Raw genomic sequence first — 17,075 nt, forward strand, 5'->3', positions numbered from 1 at the left:
GATGCCTGCGGCTGCTGGCATGCTGGATCTCCGGACACCTGGATCGTTCGAGGGAGTTTCGGCAGCAACTCGACAGCTATTGGACAGTGCATGGGCTCCCGGCACCAGGAAGTCGTACCGGGCAGCCTGGAGAACTTGGGCTAACTGGTGCGTGGAACGGGACTTGGATCCCGTTTCGGCTCCTGTAGGCCACTTGCTAGAATTTCTCACCTCTCTCTTTGAGGCGGGGAAGGCATATCGGACCATTAACCTTTTCAGATCCGCTATTTCTTCTACCCACGCGGGCTTCGAGGGCGTCGCAGCTGGCCAACATCCTTCGGTGTCCCGCCTCTTAAGGGGGGCTCGTTTGTCTCGTCCCCCGCGGCCTCGTTTTTCTACTACATGGGACGTTTCCCTGGTCCTTACCTTCTTGGCCTCTTGGCCCGGGAATTCTGACCTCACACTTAGGCAATTGTCAGCGAAATTGTTGGCGTTATTTTGCCTTATTTCCTGCAAGAGGGTCTCGGATGTGAGGGCGCTTGATCATGATGCACGTTCCTTTACCCCGGAGGGGGTTACCTTTAACATCTCGCGTCGCACCAAGACTAGCATCCGTTTCGTATCCTACCCCAGTTTTCCTTCCTCTCCGGTCTTATGTCCCGTGGCGTGCCTTAAGGAATACGAGTCCAGGACTCTGACGCATCGGTCCCCGACCAGTTCTCAGTTGTTCATTTCTATGCGTCATCCTTTTGGACCGGTTTCTAGCCCTACGCTAGCACGCTGGCTTAAATGGGTCATGTCGTTGGCGGGTGTGGACGTTTCTGTCTTCACGGCCCATTCTGCGCGTGGGGCCTCTGCCACCGCCTTGGCGGTTTCGGGGGCCAGATTGGAGGATGTTATGCGTCTGGCTGATTGGTCTAATGTTACCACGTTCAGGGAGTTCTATTTCCGTCCTCCACCTAATTTGTTTTCTTCAATCATAGACGGGCTTTGAACTTGCAATATGAGCCTCCGTGTCTTGCTGTAAAACTAAATGATTTTCCTATTTCATGACGTAAAGTCATAGTTTTATTAAAGACACGGAGGCGAGTATTGCCCACCCTATTCCCTCCCTTGGGGTTTTTATTACAGGGGTCATGTATCATTGCCTCTAGGTATTATTGACCTTTTATGTTGTTGTATTTAGGTTCTTTTGTCCTAATGTTTGTATTGCATGTTATTTATTACAATTCTTATTGTTTTCTGTCCCTTGTCGCCTGTTGAGTCAGTGGCGTAAATGGCGTCCGGACATTCTGTCCTGATATGTTTGTTTCACCTGGGCCTATGGTCTGTTTTATTTTCCAGGATGAAGTCTTTTCGTGTCAAGATGCCGTATTACCGGTGGATGTGTTCTACAGTTTAGCCAGGTTGGCTAGTTGATTGCGCTTCATGGGCGTTGGACTTTCCGTTCCAGTTAAAGTTCGGAGTTATCGTTGGGATGTTCGGGATGTCAGCACCAGAGTGTCAAAGAAAGAGGAAGTTACAGAGGAAGAGCGGCCTATTATAGGGGCCAGTGGGGAGGGACCTTGGTTGCTATGGTTCCTTGTATGTAAATTTTTTCTCTTTGCTGCTATTGGTGGTTCAGTAAAGAAGGAGAAAGCAACATGAGCCTCCGTGTCTTGCTGTAAAACTATGACTTTACGTCATGAAATAGGAAAATCATTTAGTTACATCCTGTATTATACTCCAGAGCTGCACTCACTATTCTGCTGGTGCAGTCACTGTGCACATACATTACTTATCCTGTACTGATCCTGAGTTACATCCTGTATTATACTCCAGAGCTGCGCTCACTATTCTGCTGGTGCAGTCACTGTGTGCATACATTACTTATCCTGTACTGATCCTGAGTTACATCCTGTATTATACTCCAGAGCTGCACTCACTATTCTGCTGGTGGAGTCACTGTGTACATACATTACTTATCCTGTACTGATCCTGAGTTACATCCTGTATTATACTCCAGAGCTGCGCTCACTATTCTGCTGGTGCAGTCACTGTGTACATACATTACTTATCCTGTACTGATCCTGAGTTACATCCTGTATTATACTCCAGAGCTGCACTCACTATTCTGCTGGTGCAGTCACTGTGTACATACATTACTTATCCTGTACTGATCCTGAGATACATCCTGTATTATACTCCAGAGCTGCACTCACTATTCTGCTGGTGCAGTCACTGTGTATATATATATATTACTTATCCTGTACTGATCCTGAGTTACATCCTGTATTATACTCCAGAGCTGCACTCACTATTCTGCTGGGGCAGTCACTGTGTACATACATTACTTATCCTGTACTGATCCCTGAGTTACATCCTGTATTATACTCCAGAGCTGCACTCACTATTCTGCTGGTGCAGTCACTGTGTACATACATTACTTATCCTGTACTGATATTGAGTTACATCCTGTATTATACTCCAGAGCTGCACTCACTATTTTGCAGCTTCAGAGCAGAAATATCCCAGCATTCTCTGCTTGTTCAGTCCCTGCACAGAGTGTGTTCTGCTGAGTTGCACCAGGTTCTGTTCAGTCTCTCCTGTGTCACAGGAGCTGAGCTCGGGGTGTGTAGTATCCAGATGACTCTGCGCAATATCCCTGTCATTTCGCCATCCCATCGGTCACCGTCTCTGCGTGGTGCAGGGACTCTGATGTGCCATGTTTGGGGGAGGATGATGGTCCCTCACCGGTGATGGATGCAGAGAATGATGAGAGTCACGTTTTATTCAGGAATCGAGAATTACAAAACACATTGTGTCCAGACAGGATAACAGTGCAGCGGCTCTTTAAATACAGTCCTGGTCTGCGGCATGCGGAGGGCGACAGAACCTGTCACACATCCTCATCAGGGGGCGTGGTCTCAGTGTGAAGGCTGATACATTGTAACAAGATCTCCCTCCACTGATTAATTATATCTTACGTCCAGTCACACCCAGAGCTGTATAGAAAGTTCCATTGTGTCCTATAATCACAATCTTACTCTCAGATCATGACTGAACCTATAGTCGCATCCAGAGCTGCGCTCACAATTCTACTCTCAGATCATGACTGAACATATAGTTACATCAAGAGCTGCGCTCACAATTCTACTCTCAGATCATGACTGAACCTATGGAGGAGGATAGAGGGGTCTGGAGGAGGACAGAGGGGCCTGGAGGAGGATAGAGGGGTCTGGAGGAGGACAGAGGGGCCTGGAGGAGGACAGAGGGAGGTCTGGAGGATGACAGAAGAGCCTGGAGGAGGACAGATGGAGGTCAGGAGATTGAAAGAGGTGCCTGGAGGATAGAGGGGTCTGGAGGAGGACAGAGGGAGGTCTGGAGGATGACAGAGGAACCTGGAGGATAGAGGGGTCTGGAAGAGGACAGAGGGAGGTCAGGAGGATGACAGAGGAGCCTGGAGGAGGACAGACGGAGGTCAGGAGGATGACAGAGGAGCCTGGAGGAGGACAGGAGGATGACAGAGGAGCCTGGAGGAGGACAGACGGAGGTCAGGAGGATGACAGAGGAGCCTGGAGGAGGACAGAGGGAGGTCAGGAGCATGACAGAGATGCCTGGAGGAGGACAGATGGAGGTCAGGAGGATGACAGAGGAGGCTGGAGGGGGGCAGAAGGAGATCAGGAGCATGACAGAGGAGCCTGGAGGAGGACAGAGGGAGATCAGGAGGATGACAGAGGAGCCTGGAGGACAGAGGGAGGTCAGGAGGATGGCAATGGAGCCTGGAGGAGGACAGATGAGCCTGGAGGAGAATAAAGGGGTCTGGAGGAGGGGACAGAGGGAAGTCAGGAAAATGACAGAGGAGCCTGGAGGAGGACAAAGGGAGTTCAAGAGTAGGACAGAGGAGCCTGAAGGAGGATAGAGGGGTCTGGAGGAGGACAGAGGTCAGTAGGGGAGCCTGGGGGAGGACACAGGTGCCTGGAGCAGGATAGAGAGGAGCCTGGAGGAGGACAGAGGAGCCTGGAGGAGGGGACAGAGGAGTCTGGAGGAGGACAGATGAGCCTGAAAGAGGACAGAGGGAGGTCAGGAGGAGGACAGAGGAGTCTGGAGAAGGGGACCAAGGAGCCTGGAAGGACAGAGGGTGGTCAGGAGGACCAGAGAAGCATGGAAGAGGATGGAGACAGAGAAGCCTGGAGGAGGACAGAGGGGCCTGGACAGTAGCAGGAGGAGGACAGACAAGCCTGGAGGAGAATAGAGACAGAAAAACCTGTAGGAAGTCAGAGGAGCCTGGAAGAGGGGACAGAGGAGCCTGGAAGAGGTCAGGAGGAGGACAGAGAAGCATGGATGAGGATAGAGACAGAGAAGCCTGGAGTAGGACAGAGGGGTCTGGATAGGAACAGGAGGAGGACAGACAAGCCTGGAGGAAGATAGAGACAAAGGGAGGTCAGGAGGAGGACAAAGGAGACTGGAAGAGGACAGAGAAGCATGGAGGAGGATAGAGACAGAGAGGTTTGGAGGAGAACATAGGAGCCTGGAAGAGGACAGAGACAGACAGAGAAGCCTGGAGTTGGACAGAAGAGACTGGAAGAAGACAAAGGAGCCCAGAGGGGGACAGGGGAGTAAAGGGAGCATAGAGTAGGACAGGAGAGCCTGGAGCAGGAGAGAGGGGAGCCTTGGGATGGACTAGGGGGCCTGGAGGAGGACAGAGGAACCTGGAGGTGGACTGGGGAGCCTGGGAGAGGACAGAGGAGTCTGGGGGAGTACAGGGGAGCCTGAGTGAGGGGACAGAGGAGCCTGGAGGTGGACAGAGGAGCCTGGAGGAAGAGACAGGAGTCTGGAGGAGGATAGGAGCCTGGAGGAGGACAGAGGAGTCTGGACGAAGGGACAGACGGGTTTAGAGAGAACACAGACTTTCAGAAGTTGAGCTTGTGATGATGAAGCAGCCTCCGGCTGTGCCCCCTGGCGATGTACTGTCCTTGATTCTGGTGCCACCTGATCCTTCTCATGATGGCACTGTGCGTCTGATCTCTTGTCCCATCTCTGCTTAATTCCTTCTCATTGCTGGTTAGGAGATGGGATTTTGCATTAGTTAGTGTCCCCTGTACAGTAGGAGTCATTGCACTCATGCGCTCAGTTTTGGGACAGGTCTCCATCTTTGGCACTGAGGAGGAGGGAGATGACCCTCAGCTCTGCCAGTGTCTATATTGGCTTAGTTTAGCGCTGCACATGAAGGATCATTAATGCAGAGTTTTTTTTATCATGATGGGCTCAAGGCAGGGGAGACGTACCCCTCTTGTATACCGGGCATCTGGCATCCACCATGATACCAGGACGCACTCATATCTCCGACCTGCCTACATCAATCCTCCGGGAGGCTGGGCCCAGTTCCACCTTACAGACCCTCTGGGCAAAGTTCAGGGAGCAGACCGTCTCACCGAGGTTACTCTCCAGCGGCGACACCTGCAACAGGAGAAGACATGAGCTGTAAACCATCCCCCAAGAACAGTACTCTGCCCTGCGTACCATCCTCCATGTACCCTGCTCTGCCCTGTATACCATTCTCTGTGTACCTTGCATACATCACTGTACAATAACGTCTCCCAGCATGTGTAAGATGGGGAAATAGCTCTCATTGTCTGAACACTCTTTGTATAGATTAAATTCAATGATCTGGACTGACATTCTGCTGTCTGGCCACAAGATGCCGCTGTTTCCAAAACACAGCTACAGACTGAATATATTTCCATATTCATAAGAAGTGGAGTTTTAGAGCCTGGAGAAGATAAGGAAGCATCCATCTTAGAGGAAGCTGAGACTGAGGAACTGTGTCAGCAGAGAAGCCGATGGTATCCAGGTGTGGGAGCATACCTCCGTAACCAGAGCTGCAGCTAAGTGAAGCTGATCCTGTCAGAGGAACGAGGATTGCTTCCAGGAACGCTGAGGAGAGCTGAGGAGCAAAGCTACATACATTGCGGTACCGCATGGAGAGGCATTTGTTCGGTTCCGATTCACCAGCGGAGGCAGAACAGACCCGGGTCGGTAAGATCGTGCACGCACCTCACCACTGTGTTGGCGCCTAAAGATGAGACCAGGCTTGTAGTTAGATAGGGTCTCTGTTTGTGTCAGGCCACAAGTGTTGCTATTGTTCATTGCAAGGACTCTAATACTTAAAGTGACATTTCACACCGGAGAGCTGATAAACTTCCCACGAACTCAAGCCCGGCTGGCATTTTGCTCAGGAGGAATACTCGGGCACGTGCTACAACACCAGTTATGGGAGGGGGAATACTGTAGAGCAGTGGTGCCCAACCTTTTTTGCACCAAGGACCAGTTTCATGCAAGACAATTTTTCCAGGGGGTGGGGGGGTTCTGGGGCGGGGCTTAGGGGTGCTGGTCGGCGCAGACTGATTCACGCGCATAACAAAACACAAGGTGCATATTAAAATATATAACGATTATATTATTTAACATAATGGACATTGGGCAACATGGGGTTAATGTGTGGGTTGGTGTTGGGTACTACAGTATGATAAGGTTACTGGCTAAATTGATGAAACCATATGTGACATATTAATAGCAACCTCGTCAAGTACCCCGCTTAACATAATGGACAACATGGGGTTAATGGCATCAGGTACATGCTGGAGTAACTTACTGTTAATATGAGGCACATTGTTTTATCAATTTGGACCTGCATGTGCCTCACATCAATGGTAAGTACCCTCATCATGTGTTCCTCACATTAATGGTTAACTCCATGTTGCCCGTTATTGGATGAGGTGCTTGGGGGCCACTTACTTTTAATGAGAGGTACATGGGACGTACTAATGTAATAGCATCATGTACCTCAGAATAATAATAGGTGACCCCATCTTCTCAAATTATGGCTACTGGCAACATTAACCCCAAATCTTGCTGGCTGCCTGATACATGTTTTTTGCCTGCCTTTATTTTGAGGCAGGCTCATAATCTTGCGGGGTCTGGGACGGGGTGTGGGCCGGGTACCTGCATCGGCTGCTTTTTTTTAGAGCACTAATGGCTGGGGACTGGAGAACACAAGACTCATGAGGAGGAGGAGGAGGTTCCCGCTGCTGCCGTTCGCCGCGCACACTAGCTGAGACAGCGCAGCGGTAAACCCTCCGCCGTCCCTCCTCCTACTTTAATATTAGCCACACATTCATTGGTGGCAGTGGTGCGGGCAGCTTCAGAGCCCGCTCACTTTATTGGGCTCAGCGGCAGCTGCGTCATAGGAGGGAGGGATTCCCTCCCTCCTCCACTGACTCTGGCCACTGAATTTGTCGCGCGCCGAGCGAGTGTGATGTGCGCACCGGGCACGCATGCACCTGGCGTCTCCGCTCCTCTGTATTGCCACGGCCTAGCAAAAAAATCTTCCTAGGCCCGGCAGTTGGGGACCACTGCTGTAGAGCACTGTAAGATTGTAAGCTGTTGTGCTGCACCGCAGGCTAGCCCGTACCACACACCCATACAGTGTTTTTTGTTTTATGGGGTAATACCAGGTAAGGTGTGGCAGTTTAGTCGTGCCCGCCAGTAGGTAAATAACCGCACTTTCCTCCTGCATCCATCGAAGGGCGCTGTGCTGTGCAGCACAAGCGTGTATGTAAATGTATTGTATGTGCCCAGCATTTGTGGTTGTGTTTATTGCCACATTTAAGTAAAATTCAGTTTTGGCAAAAGCTGGTGTTGGGGTTGGTTTCCTCGTCCATGACTTCACTGTATCCTGGGGAGCCAACAACGGTACACGGCTTACATCTTGGCATAATTGGCAGGATACAGCAACCGCTATGGACGGGAACGCGGCGGGAGGCTTTCCCCTCGCGCCAATGGCACCGGTCCAGGACCCAGTTCAGGCCGCTGATAGAGCTTGCCTCCGCCATGCCCACTCCAGTAGGGTACATTCCCGTGGGGGTGCTGTTGCGTCATCTGCCAAAATTTGACCGTAAAAACATGATGTTGCAGGACTGGACTGAAAGGGTGCGAAGTGCAGTTAGAATGTGTAACCTGACCCCCGAGCTGCGGGCAGAGGTTGCGTTGGGGGCTCTAGAGGGCAACGTCAGACGGACAGTGATGGTAAGGCATGAATTCGACAGAGATAGCCTAGACGTTAAATGAAATACAGCGGTAAGACCCAGAGGCTACTACGAGACCAGTTCATAGTGGGGCTCTCCAACAAGTTCTTACAGGACAAATTGCAAGAGATGACCCGGACGATGGCAGACATGACATTCTACAGCATCTACCTAGCCACCGTGGAGAGAGAGGAAGAGCACATGCCTGTGGCGGTGAGAGTAGTGAGTAGCACCCATGCTACAAGGGACCGGTCGGGGTCTGAAGACTCAGAGTCCTTAAAGGATGTGGTCCAGCCCCTGCGGACAGAATTGAGAGAACTTTGGCTGGAAGTGTCCCGGATGAAGGCAGGATCACCCCGGCCTCCTGGAATGATCCCAGCACCCTGTGCCACTCCACCCAGGGTGACTCAGGTTCTGGGGCTCGTCAAAAGAGGGTTCCACTGCTGGGCTTGTCGACAGTACGGCCATATGGCCAGAGAGTGCCCAGAACAGAAGTTTGAGCCGACGTTAAACTTCCTACCGCCGCAGTAGCTGGGCGTCCTGTGGCGGAACACCAGAAGCTAAGTCCTATGTGTGATGAACACGACTTGTATGCCAGCAGCCCCGTTATGGAAGCCGAGTTGGAAGGCCAGAAGGTACGATGAGACACTAGGTATGAATGTGCTGAGAGACCGAGACCGTCAACTCTATGCCAAAGAAGGGCCGGAGTATTGTCAACTGGCCACCACACACCAGCCAACCCAGAAGGTTCTACAGCAGATGGTGAGGAGCTGTAGTCCACGAAAGAGCAACATGTCTGGTCGGCCCATTGGACACGTGAAGGTGTTGCGGAGGACCCCGGTGAAGATCCCACCTCGACAAGAACAAATATTGATGCTGCCGGTGGGGGCTGGACAACAGCTGAATGGACTGGAGGTCCTGATTGAGCCTGCATACCAAGAGGAAACGCAAACTTGCCCACTGGGAGCTCGGGCCCTTGCTATTGTGAAGGATGGATGTGTGCCTGTACGGTGCCTCAACTTTGAAGACTAAGAGTTAACTATTCCTGGGAATACCTTGCTGTCCAAAGTGTATATGTCCAAAGGGGAAATCCCTCGACGAAGGGGCTTCATGCTACAGCCAGATAGGAGATCAGCCTAGACCTATGCTGTAGAGGTCCATTAAAGGGAGACCCCCAACAGCGGAGTGGAACGGTCGAGTGATCATGACCCGGATGGGGGGTGGACTGCAAGACCCTGACTCCAGGACAACAGAAGTTGCCAGAAGACACCCTTTGGGAATTTCAGGAGGCGTTCTTGAGACATGATGAGGACTTTGGGTGTGCGTCTGCCATCGAGCACGAAATCCCCACCGGCGATGCTGCACCGATCAGGGAACGCTACAGGCAAATCCCGCCTAAAATGTACCAGGAGGTGAAGGACATGGTGGCCAGCATGTTGGAAAACCAGGTGATCCAGGAGAGTCAAAGTCCTTGGGCTGCTCCAGTAGTCTTGGTGCAGAAGAAAGATGGGAGTCTCCGGTTGTGCATGGATTATCGGAAGCTGAATGCCTGGACCGTCTGTGATGCCTACCCCTTCCGCGGATTGAGGAGTCGTTGTCCGCCCTGAGTCATGCGAAGTTCTTCTCGACTCTTGACCTGGCCAGTGGGTATTGGCAGGTACTGGTAGCTAAGAAGAAAGCTAAGACGGCCTTCATCCTACCTATGGGACTTTACAAGTTTAAGTGGATGCCATTCGGCCTTTCCAATGCCCCGTGAACATTGCAGAGGTTGATGGAGCACTGTCTGGGGGATCTCAACTTCGAGTCGGTATTGATATACCTAGACGACATAGTAGTGTTTGGGGCCTCCTTTGAGGATCACCTCCAGAAGCTGTGACAGGTCCTAGGACGGCTGCAAGACCATGGGTTCAGATCAAGCCCAAGAAGTGCCAACTCTTTCGACAGCAGATAGAGTATTTTCGACATTTGGTCACCCAGGAGGGGGTAAAACCAGCCACCAGCAAGGTGGATGCTGTCCAGAAAAGGCCCCAGCTGAGTACACTACGAGAGGTGCTGGCGTTCGTGCGACTGGCCGGCTACTACAGCAGGTTTATACCCAAATTAGCTCATTTGGTGGGCCCGTTAAACGAGTTATCAAGGAACACTGTAGGGTCCAAAGAATCATCTCATCGAGTGGGAACCCCGGCAAAAAGAGGCCTTTGAAGCAGTGAAGGAGGCGCTGACCAGTGCCCCCATTCTGGCTTATGCGCGGTTTGACAACCCATTCCTGCTGTACACTGACGGAAGTCTACATAGTCTGGGGGCCATGTTATCCCAGGATGGACGTGAGAGAGTCATTGCCTATGGCAGCTGGTCTCTGAGGGAGTCTGAGCGCAATCCTGACAACTATAGCTCCTTCAAATTGGAACTACTGGCACTGGTGTGGGTCATGACCAAAAGGTTCGGGGAGTACCTGACAGGTGCAGAGGTGACCGTGATGATGGACAACAACCCATTAGCACATCTGGAGAATGCCAGGCTCGTTGCGCTTGAGCAGAGGTGGTTGTCTCGCCTTTCTAAGTACCAATACTGCATCAAGTTCCGGGAGGTAGGGAGAACGGCAACACCGACGCACTCTCCCGAGTCCCTGTAGGGTTGTTGGCTCAGAGTGCTAATGACATGAGCTAGAAGACACTGAAACTCCTGTCCTTGGTTGATTACCTATGTTCCAAGATGTGGCACATTCAAGTGGGGTGGCGTCTGGGGTGCAATGGTGCTGGGAAAAACATTGGCTGATTGGGAGAGGGTCCAGAATGGCTGCCACCTTTGGAAAGTGAAAGAATGAGTCCAGAGCAAGATCTGGCCTCGGCCAGAAGAGCAGGCTCGTCTGACTCCAGAGGGCCAAAAGTTGTTAATGCAGAGGGATAAGCTGACTGTTACCCAGGGCTTCCTGTGTCGGACCATTTACTTGCAATCAGAGTTGCAGTACCAGCAACAGATTGTCATCCCCATGTCATTGGGACTGTAGGCTGCCCAGGAAGCCCATGAGAGGGGTGCCTATTTTGGGAGCGATAAATTATTCAAGTGGCTCCAACGGCTGGTATACTGTCCAGATTTGGCAGACATGGTGGCTAAGGCATGTCTTAAGTGTTGGCCCTGCAGGCTGAGTAAGAGTACTGAACAGCGGGCTCCTGTCCAGGCCATCTGGACCTCAGCGCTCCTAGAGCTCCTTATGATCGATTATGTACAGATTGGGTACTCTATCTTGGGACACTCGTACTCGTCATGACAGATCATTTGACAAAGTATGTGGTGGCTATACCCACCAGAGACCAGATGGCAGAGTCAGCCGCTGAAGCGGTCTGCAAACACTTTATACAGGTGTTCGGGTGTCCACAGAGGATACATTCGGACCAGGGGGTATGTTTTCAGGGTACTTCTAATGAATGATTTGTACCAACTGTATGGGATCGAACGTTCCCGCACCACCACGTATCACCCCCAGGGAAACGGGGCACGTGAGCGGTTCAACTGCACCTTGCTCCAGATGCTGCATACTCTGGAAGATCACCAAAAGGCTCGGTGGCTCAAGTACCTAGCCTAAACTGATGTGGGCCTATAAAGGGTACACAATACCACCAAATACTCCCCACATATGCTCATGTTTGGGAGAGCCAGACGGGAGATAGAAGATCTCCACATGCCCAATCCGATGGAGCCACCACTGAGAAATACCACCGCATGGGTGCAAGAGCACCGCCGCCGGCTGAGAGTGATCCACAAGGTTGTGGGGGAGTGCCTGGGACAAGTTGTACACCCTAACCCAAGAGCAGTGCAGAGGGATTGGTATGCCCCGGGTGATCAAGTGATGGTCAAAACCAAGTGATGAGCCTGTGTGCGTGGAGGAGATGCCTCCTCCTGCTCAGAGTACAGAGGAAATCCCCTTAGAGGAGGAGGAATGGTGGGTTTTCCCTGCCCCGGTACCCACAGAGGCTCCAGCCGTGGCAAGTTTGCCACCCAGGGAAAGTGTTGAGCAGTCAGAAGCTCCTCCCCATTAGATGTGCCTGACATCCCCAGTGCTTCTGAGCCTATCACTCTACTAAGGTCAACCAGGCCCAATGCTGGAGTGCCCCCACAGCGCTATGCCCAGGATGAGTTTGTATGGGGAGGGTTTCCAAGGAGGACAACCTCTAGTGGGGTGGCATGTAAGATGAGGAAACAGCTCTCCTTGTCTGAACACTGTTTGTATAGATTAAATCAAATGATCTGGACTGACATTCTGCTGTTTGGCCACAAGATGTCGCTGTTTCCAAAACACAGCTACAGACTGAATATTTTTCCATATTCATGATGGTGGAGTTTCAGACCCTGGAGAAGAAAAGGAAGCAGCCATTTTAGAGGAAGCTGAGACTGAGGAACTTTGTCAGCAGAGGATCCGACGGCATCCAGGTGTGGGAGCATACCTCAGTGTTCCAGAGGAACGAGGATTGCTTCAAGGAACGCTGATGAGAGCTGAGGAGCAAAGCGACATACTCTGCGGTACCGCATGCTTGTTGGAGAGGCATTTGTTCGGTTCCGAGTCACCAGCGGATGCAGAGCAGACCCGGATCGGTAAGATAGTGCACGCACCTCACCACACCGTTGACACTAGAGATGAGACCAGGCCTGTCATTAGTTAGTTAGGTCTCTGTTTGTGTCAGGCCACAAGTGTTGCTATTGTTTATTGCAAGGACTCCATAATTTAAAGGGACATTTCACACCGGAGAGCTGATAAACTTCCCCACAAACTTAAGCCAGGCTGGCGTTTTGCTCAGGAGGAATACTCAGGCATGTGCTACAACACCAGTTATGGGAGGGGGAATACTGTAGCGCTTTGTAAGATTGTAAGCTGTTGTGCTGCACCGCAGGCTAGCCCGTACCACACACCCATACAGTGTTTCTTGTTTTTAGGGTAATAACAGGTAAGGTGTGGCAGTTTAGTTGTGCCCGCCAGTAGGTAAATTACCACACTTTCCTCCTGCATCCATCGATGGGCGCTGTGCTGTGCAGCACAAGGGTGTATGTAAATGTATTGTATGTGCCCAGCATTTGTGGTTGCGATTATTGCCATATTTAAGTAAAATTCTGTTTTGGCAAAAGCTGGTGTCGGAGTTGCTTTCCTCGTTCGTGACTTCGCTGTATCCTGGGGAGCCCACCCCGGTACACGGCTTATACATGCGCCTCTATATAGCGTCACTTCCCAGCGTGCACCTCTATATAGCGTCACTTCCCAGCGTGAACCTCTATCTAGCATCACTTCCCGGCGTGCACCTCTATATAGTGTCACCTCCCAGCGTGCACCTCTATACAGAGTCACCTCCCAGCGTGCACCTCTATATAGCATCACCTCCCAGCGTGCACCTCTATACAGAGTCACCTCCCAGCGTGCACCTCTATTTAGTGTCACCTCCCAGCGTGCACCTCTATACAGCGTCACCTCCCAGCGTGCACCTCTATATAGCGTCACCTCCCAGCGTGCACCTCTATATAGCGTCACCTCCCAGCGTGCACCTCTATACAGCGTCACCTCCCAGCGTGCACCTCTATACAGAGTCACCTCCCAGCGTGCACCTCTATACAGAGTCACCTCCCAGCATGCACCTCTATACAGAGTCACCTCCCAGCATGCACCTCTATACAGCGTCACCTCCCAGCGTGCACCTCTATTTAGTGTCACCTCCCAGCGTGCACCTCTATACAGCGTCACCTCCCAGCGTGCACCTCTATATAGCGTCACCTCCAAGCGTGCACCTCTATACAGCGTCACCTCCCAGCGTGCACCTCTATACAGAGTCACCTCCCAGCGTGCACCTCTATACAGCGTCACCTCCCAGCGTGCACCTCTATACAGAGTCACCTCCCAGCGTGCACCTCTATACAGCGTCACCTCCCAGCGTGCACCTCTATACAGCGTCACCTCCCAGCGTGCACCTCTATACAGAGTCACCTCCCAGCGTGCACCTCTATACAGCGTCACCTCCCAGCGTGCACCTCTATATAGCGTCACCTCCCAGCGTGCACCTCTATACAGAGTCACCTCCCAGCGTGCACCTCTATACAGAGTCACCTCCCAGCATGCACCTCTATACAGCGTCACCTCCCAGCGTGCACCTCTATAAAGCATCATCTCCCAGCATGCACCTCTATATAGCGTCACCTCCCAGCGTGCACCTCTATACAGTGTCACCTCCCAGAGTGCACCTCTATAAAGCGTCATCTCCCAGCATGCACCTCTATATAGTGTCACCTCCCAGCGTGCACCTCTATACAGCGTCACCTCCCAGCGTGCACCTCTATATAGCGTCACCTCCCAGCGTGCAACTCTATACAGCGTCACCTCCCAGCGTGCACCTCTATACAGAGTCACCTCCCAGCTGGCACCTCTATACAGCGTCACTTCCCAGCGTGTACCTCTATATAGCATCATCTCCCAGCGTGCACCTCTATACAGCGTCAGCTCCTAGCGTGCACCTCTATACAACGTCACCGCCCAGCATGCACCTCTATACAGAGTCACCTCCCAGCGTGCACCTCTATACAGCGTCACCTCCCAGAGTGCACGTCTATAAAGCATCATCTCCCAGCGTGCACCTCTATACAGAGTCATCTCCTAGCATGCACCTCTATACAGCGTCACCTCCCAGCGTGCACCTCTATATAGCGTCACCTCCCAGCGTGCACCTCTATACAGCGTCACCTCCCAGCGTGCACCTCTATATAGCGTCACCTCCCAGCATGCATCTCTATACAGCGTCACCTCCCAGCGTGCACCTCTATACAGAGTCACCTCCCAGCATGCACCTCTATACAGCGTCACCTCCCAGCGTGCACATCTATACAGCGTCACTTCCCAGTGTGTACCTCTATATAGCATCATCTCCCAGCTGGCGCCTCTATACAGCGTCACCTCCCAGCGTGCACCTCTATACAACGTCACCTCCCAGCGTGCACCTCCATACAGCGTCACCTCCCAGCGTGCACCTCTATACAGTGTCACCTCCGAGCGTGCACCTCTATACAGAGTCACCTCCGAGCGTGCACCTCTATACAGTGTCACCTCCCTGTGTGCACCTCTATACAGTGTCACCTCCCAGCATGCACCTCTATACAGCGTCACTTCCCAGCGTGCACCTCTATATAGCATCATTTCCCAGCGTGCACTTCTATACAGCGTCACCTCCCAGCGTGCACCTGTCACCGCCAGACATCTCAGAAGCTCTGACAGACGTTCTTCAGTACCTCTTGCTTGAGGTTCTTTTGTTTTGGTTTCGTTTCGTCATCTCGTTTCCCTCTTTCAGTTGCCATCTAGTTGCACTGAATGCATCCCTTTATATCCCCTCCCATACTGCATCACTTTGCGGTTTATACAACTTCCTGGATTGTGCTCACTATTAGATGCTGCAACTGCTGGTTCCTCAAATAAGTCTGTTCCTTTACTTGTGTTTTCCTGTTGGCTTGATCCTAGGTGACCCTGACTCACTCCGTATTAAGTGTAGGGAGCCAGTGGTCGTGTCCCCTCACTATTATAGGGTTTTCAGGTGTCACACAGTCTAGGTACGAGGGCATTCAATTATCTATCTTTATCTATCTAAAGATCTTTGCATGGGTTGAGCAGGCAGGGAGATCTCTAGGACTTTTATAGGGTTCACCCTTCTGTTCCTTAGTTTGGGATCAAGTCAGTTGGATCTTTATTTGTGTCTTCTAGTTTTCTGTAACACCAACCGTGACATTATAAGCCGCCAAAACCGTCTTAAGCATGGATCCGGTTTCACTCTTGACTGAACGCATGCAGGGTCTTTCACTGGAGTTAGCAGATCTCCGTAAAACTGTATCTCAGTTTCAGGTGACCGGTTCAGGTTGCGTTCATGGAGTTTGTTCTGAGCCTAAGATCTCGCTTCCGAATACCTTCTCTGGGGGTAGTGAGAATTTAGTTTGTTTTAGAGAGGTTTGCAAACTCCATTTGGGGATGAGGAGCTAAGGGTGGGGATCATCATCTTGCTGCTCAGGGATAACGCTCAATCTTGGGCCTTTTTGCTGCCGGTGGGGGCACGGCCCCTCCGATCGGTGGATGAATTTTTTGCAGTCCTGGGTGGTCAGATATATGATGATCCGGATCGTGCTGCTCTGGCTGAGTCTAGACTACGTCTATTATGCCAGGTTAAACAATCCGCATAATCTGTTCAGAATGTCGGAGATGGGCAGCTGATACTGGTTGGAATGATGCTGCGCTCCGAAGTCAATTTTGCTATGGTCTTTCGGAGGGATTGAAAGATGCATTTTCCTTTCATGAGAGACCTACCTCCTTGGACTCTGCCATGTCTCAGGCTGTTCGTATTGACAGGCGTCTTAGAGAGAGAGGAGAGATCACTCCTTCCTGTCATACTCAGTCCAAGGACAGTGCGGCGGTCTCATTCTGTGCGCAGGGGTCTCAGTCTCTCTCAATCCCCTCTGAGCAGGAGACCATGCAGATGGGTTTGCTTGCCTCTGACAATAGAGGATACAGCTCTCAGAGGAGGGTTTGTTTCTGTTGTGGAGGTATAAATCATTTGGCAAATGTTTGTCCCTCTAGGAGATTCAGGCAGTTTTTTGGGAGTAATAAAGAAACTAAAAGAAATAAATCCTCTAAAATTTTTCCATCTGTTACTATTGGCAGGGTTGATGCAGAAATTGAAGCTTTTCCGTTTGCTTGTAGTTCCCATTTTGTCCTGCCTGCTAGGGTGGCGCTAGAGAGCAAGAACATTTTTTGTGAGATTTTTGTAGATAGTGGAGCAGCTGTCAATCTCATTGATAATCAATTTGCTGTAACACATGGTTTCCAGGTGCGCACTTTGGGAAAGGATATTCCTGTTTTTGCTATTGATTCCGCTCCACTTTCTCAAAAATTGCTAAAGGGCATAGTTCACAATATCCGTTTGACTGTGGGTGATGCTCATGTTGAGGATGTCTCATGTTTCGTCCTAAGCGGATTGCCTACTCCTCTAGTGTTGGGGCTACCCTGGCTCACTAAACATA

General features: G+C 51.4%; 1 protein-coding gene across 1 annotated transcript in view; it reads right to left on the minus strand.

Moving 5' to 3' along the window:
- Nucleotides 1-4,745: 4,745 nt before the first annotated feature.
- Nucleotides 4,746-17,075, minus strand: part of KIFC3 (kinesin family member C3) — an 81,130-nt gene continuing 68,800 nt past the window's right edge. Inside the window, exon 19 of the mRNA XM_044274122.1 lies at nucleotides 4,746-5,418. Within this exon, the coding sequence (XP_044130057.1) occupies nucleotides 5,296-5,418 (123 nt within the window). The 3' untranslated portion in view covers nucleotides 4,746-5,295. The remainder of the gene's footprint in view (nucleotides 5,419-17,075) is intronic.

Source organism: Bufo gargarizans, unplaced genomic scaffold, assembly GCF_014858855.1.
Source record: "Bufo gargarizans isolate SCDJY-AF-19 unplaced genomic scaffold, ASM1485885v1 original_scaffold_1488_pilon, whole genome shotgun sequence".
Lineage (NCBI taxonomy): Eukaryota > Metazoa > Chordata > Amphibia > Anura > Bufonidae > Bufo > Bufo gargarizans.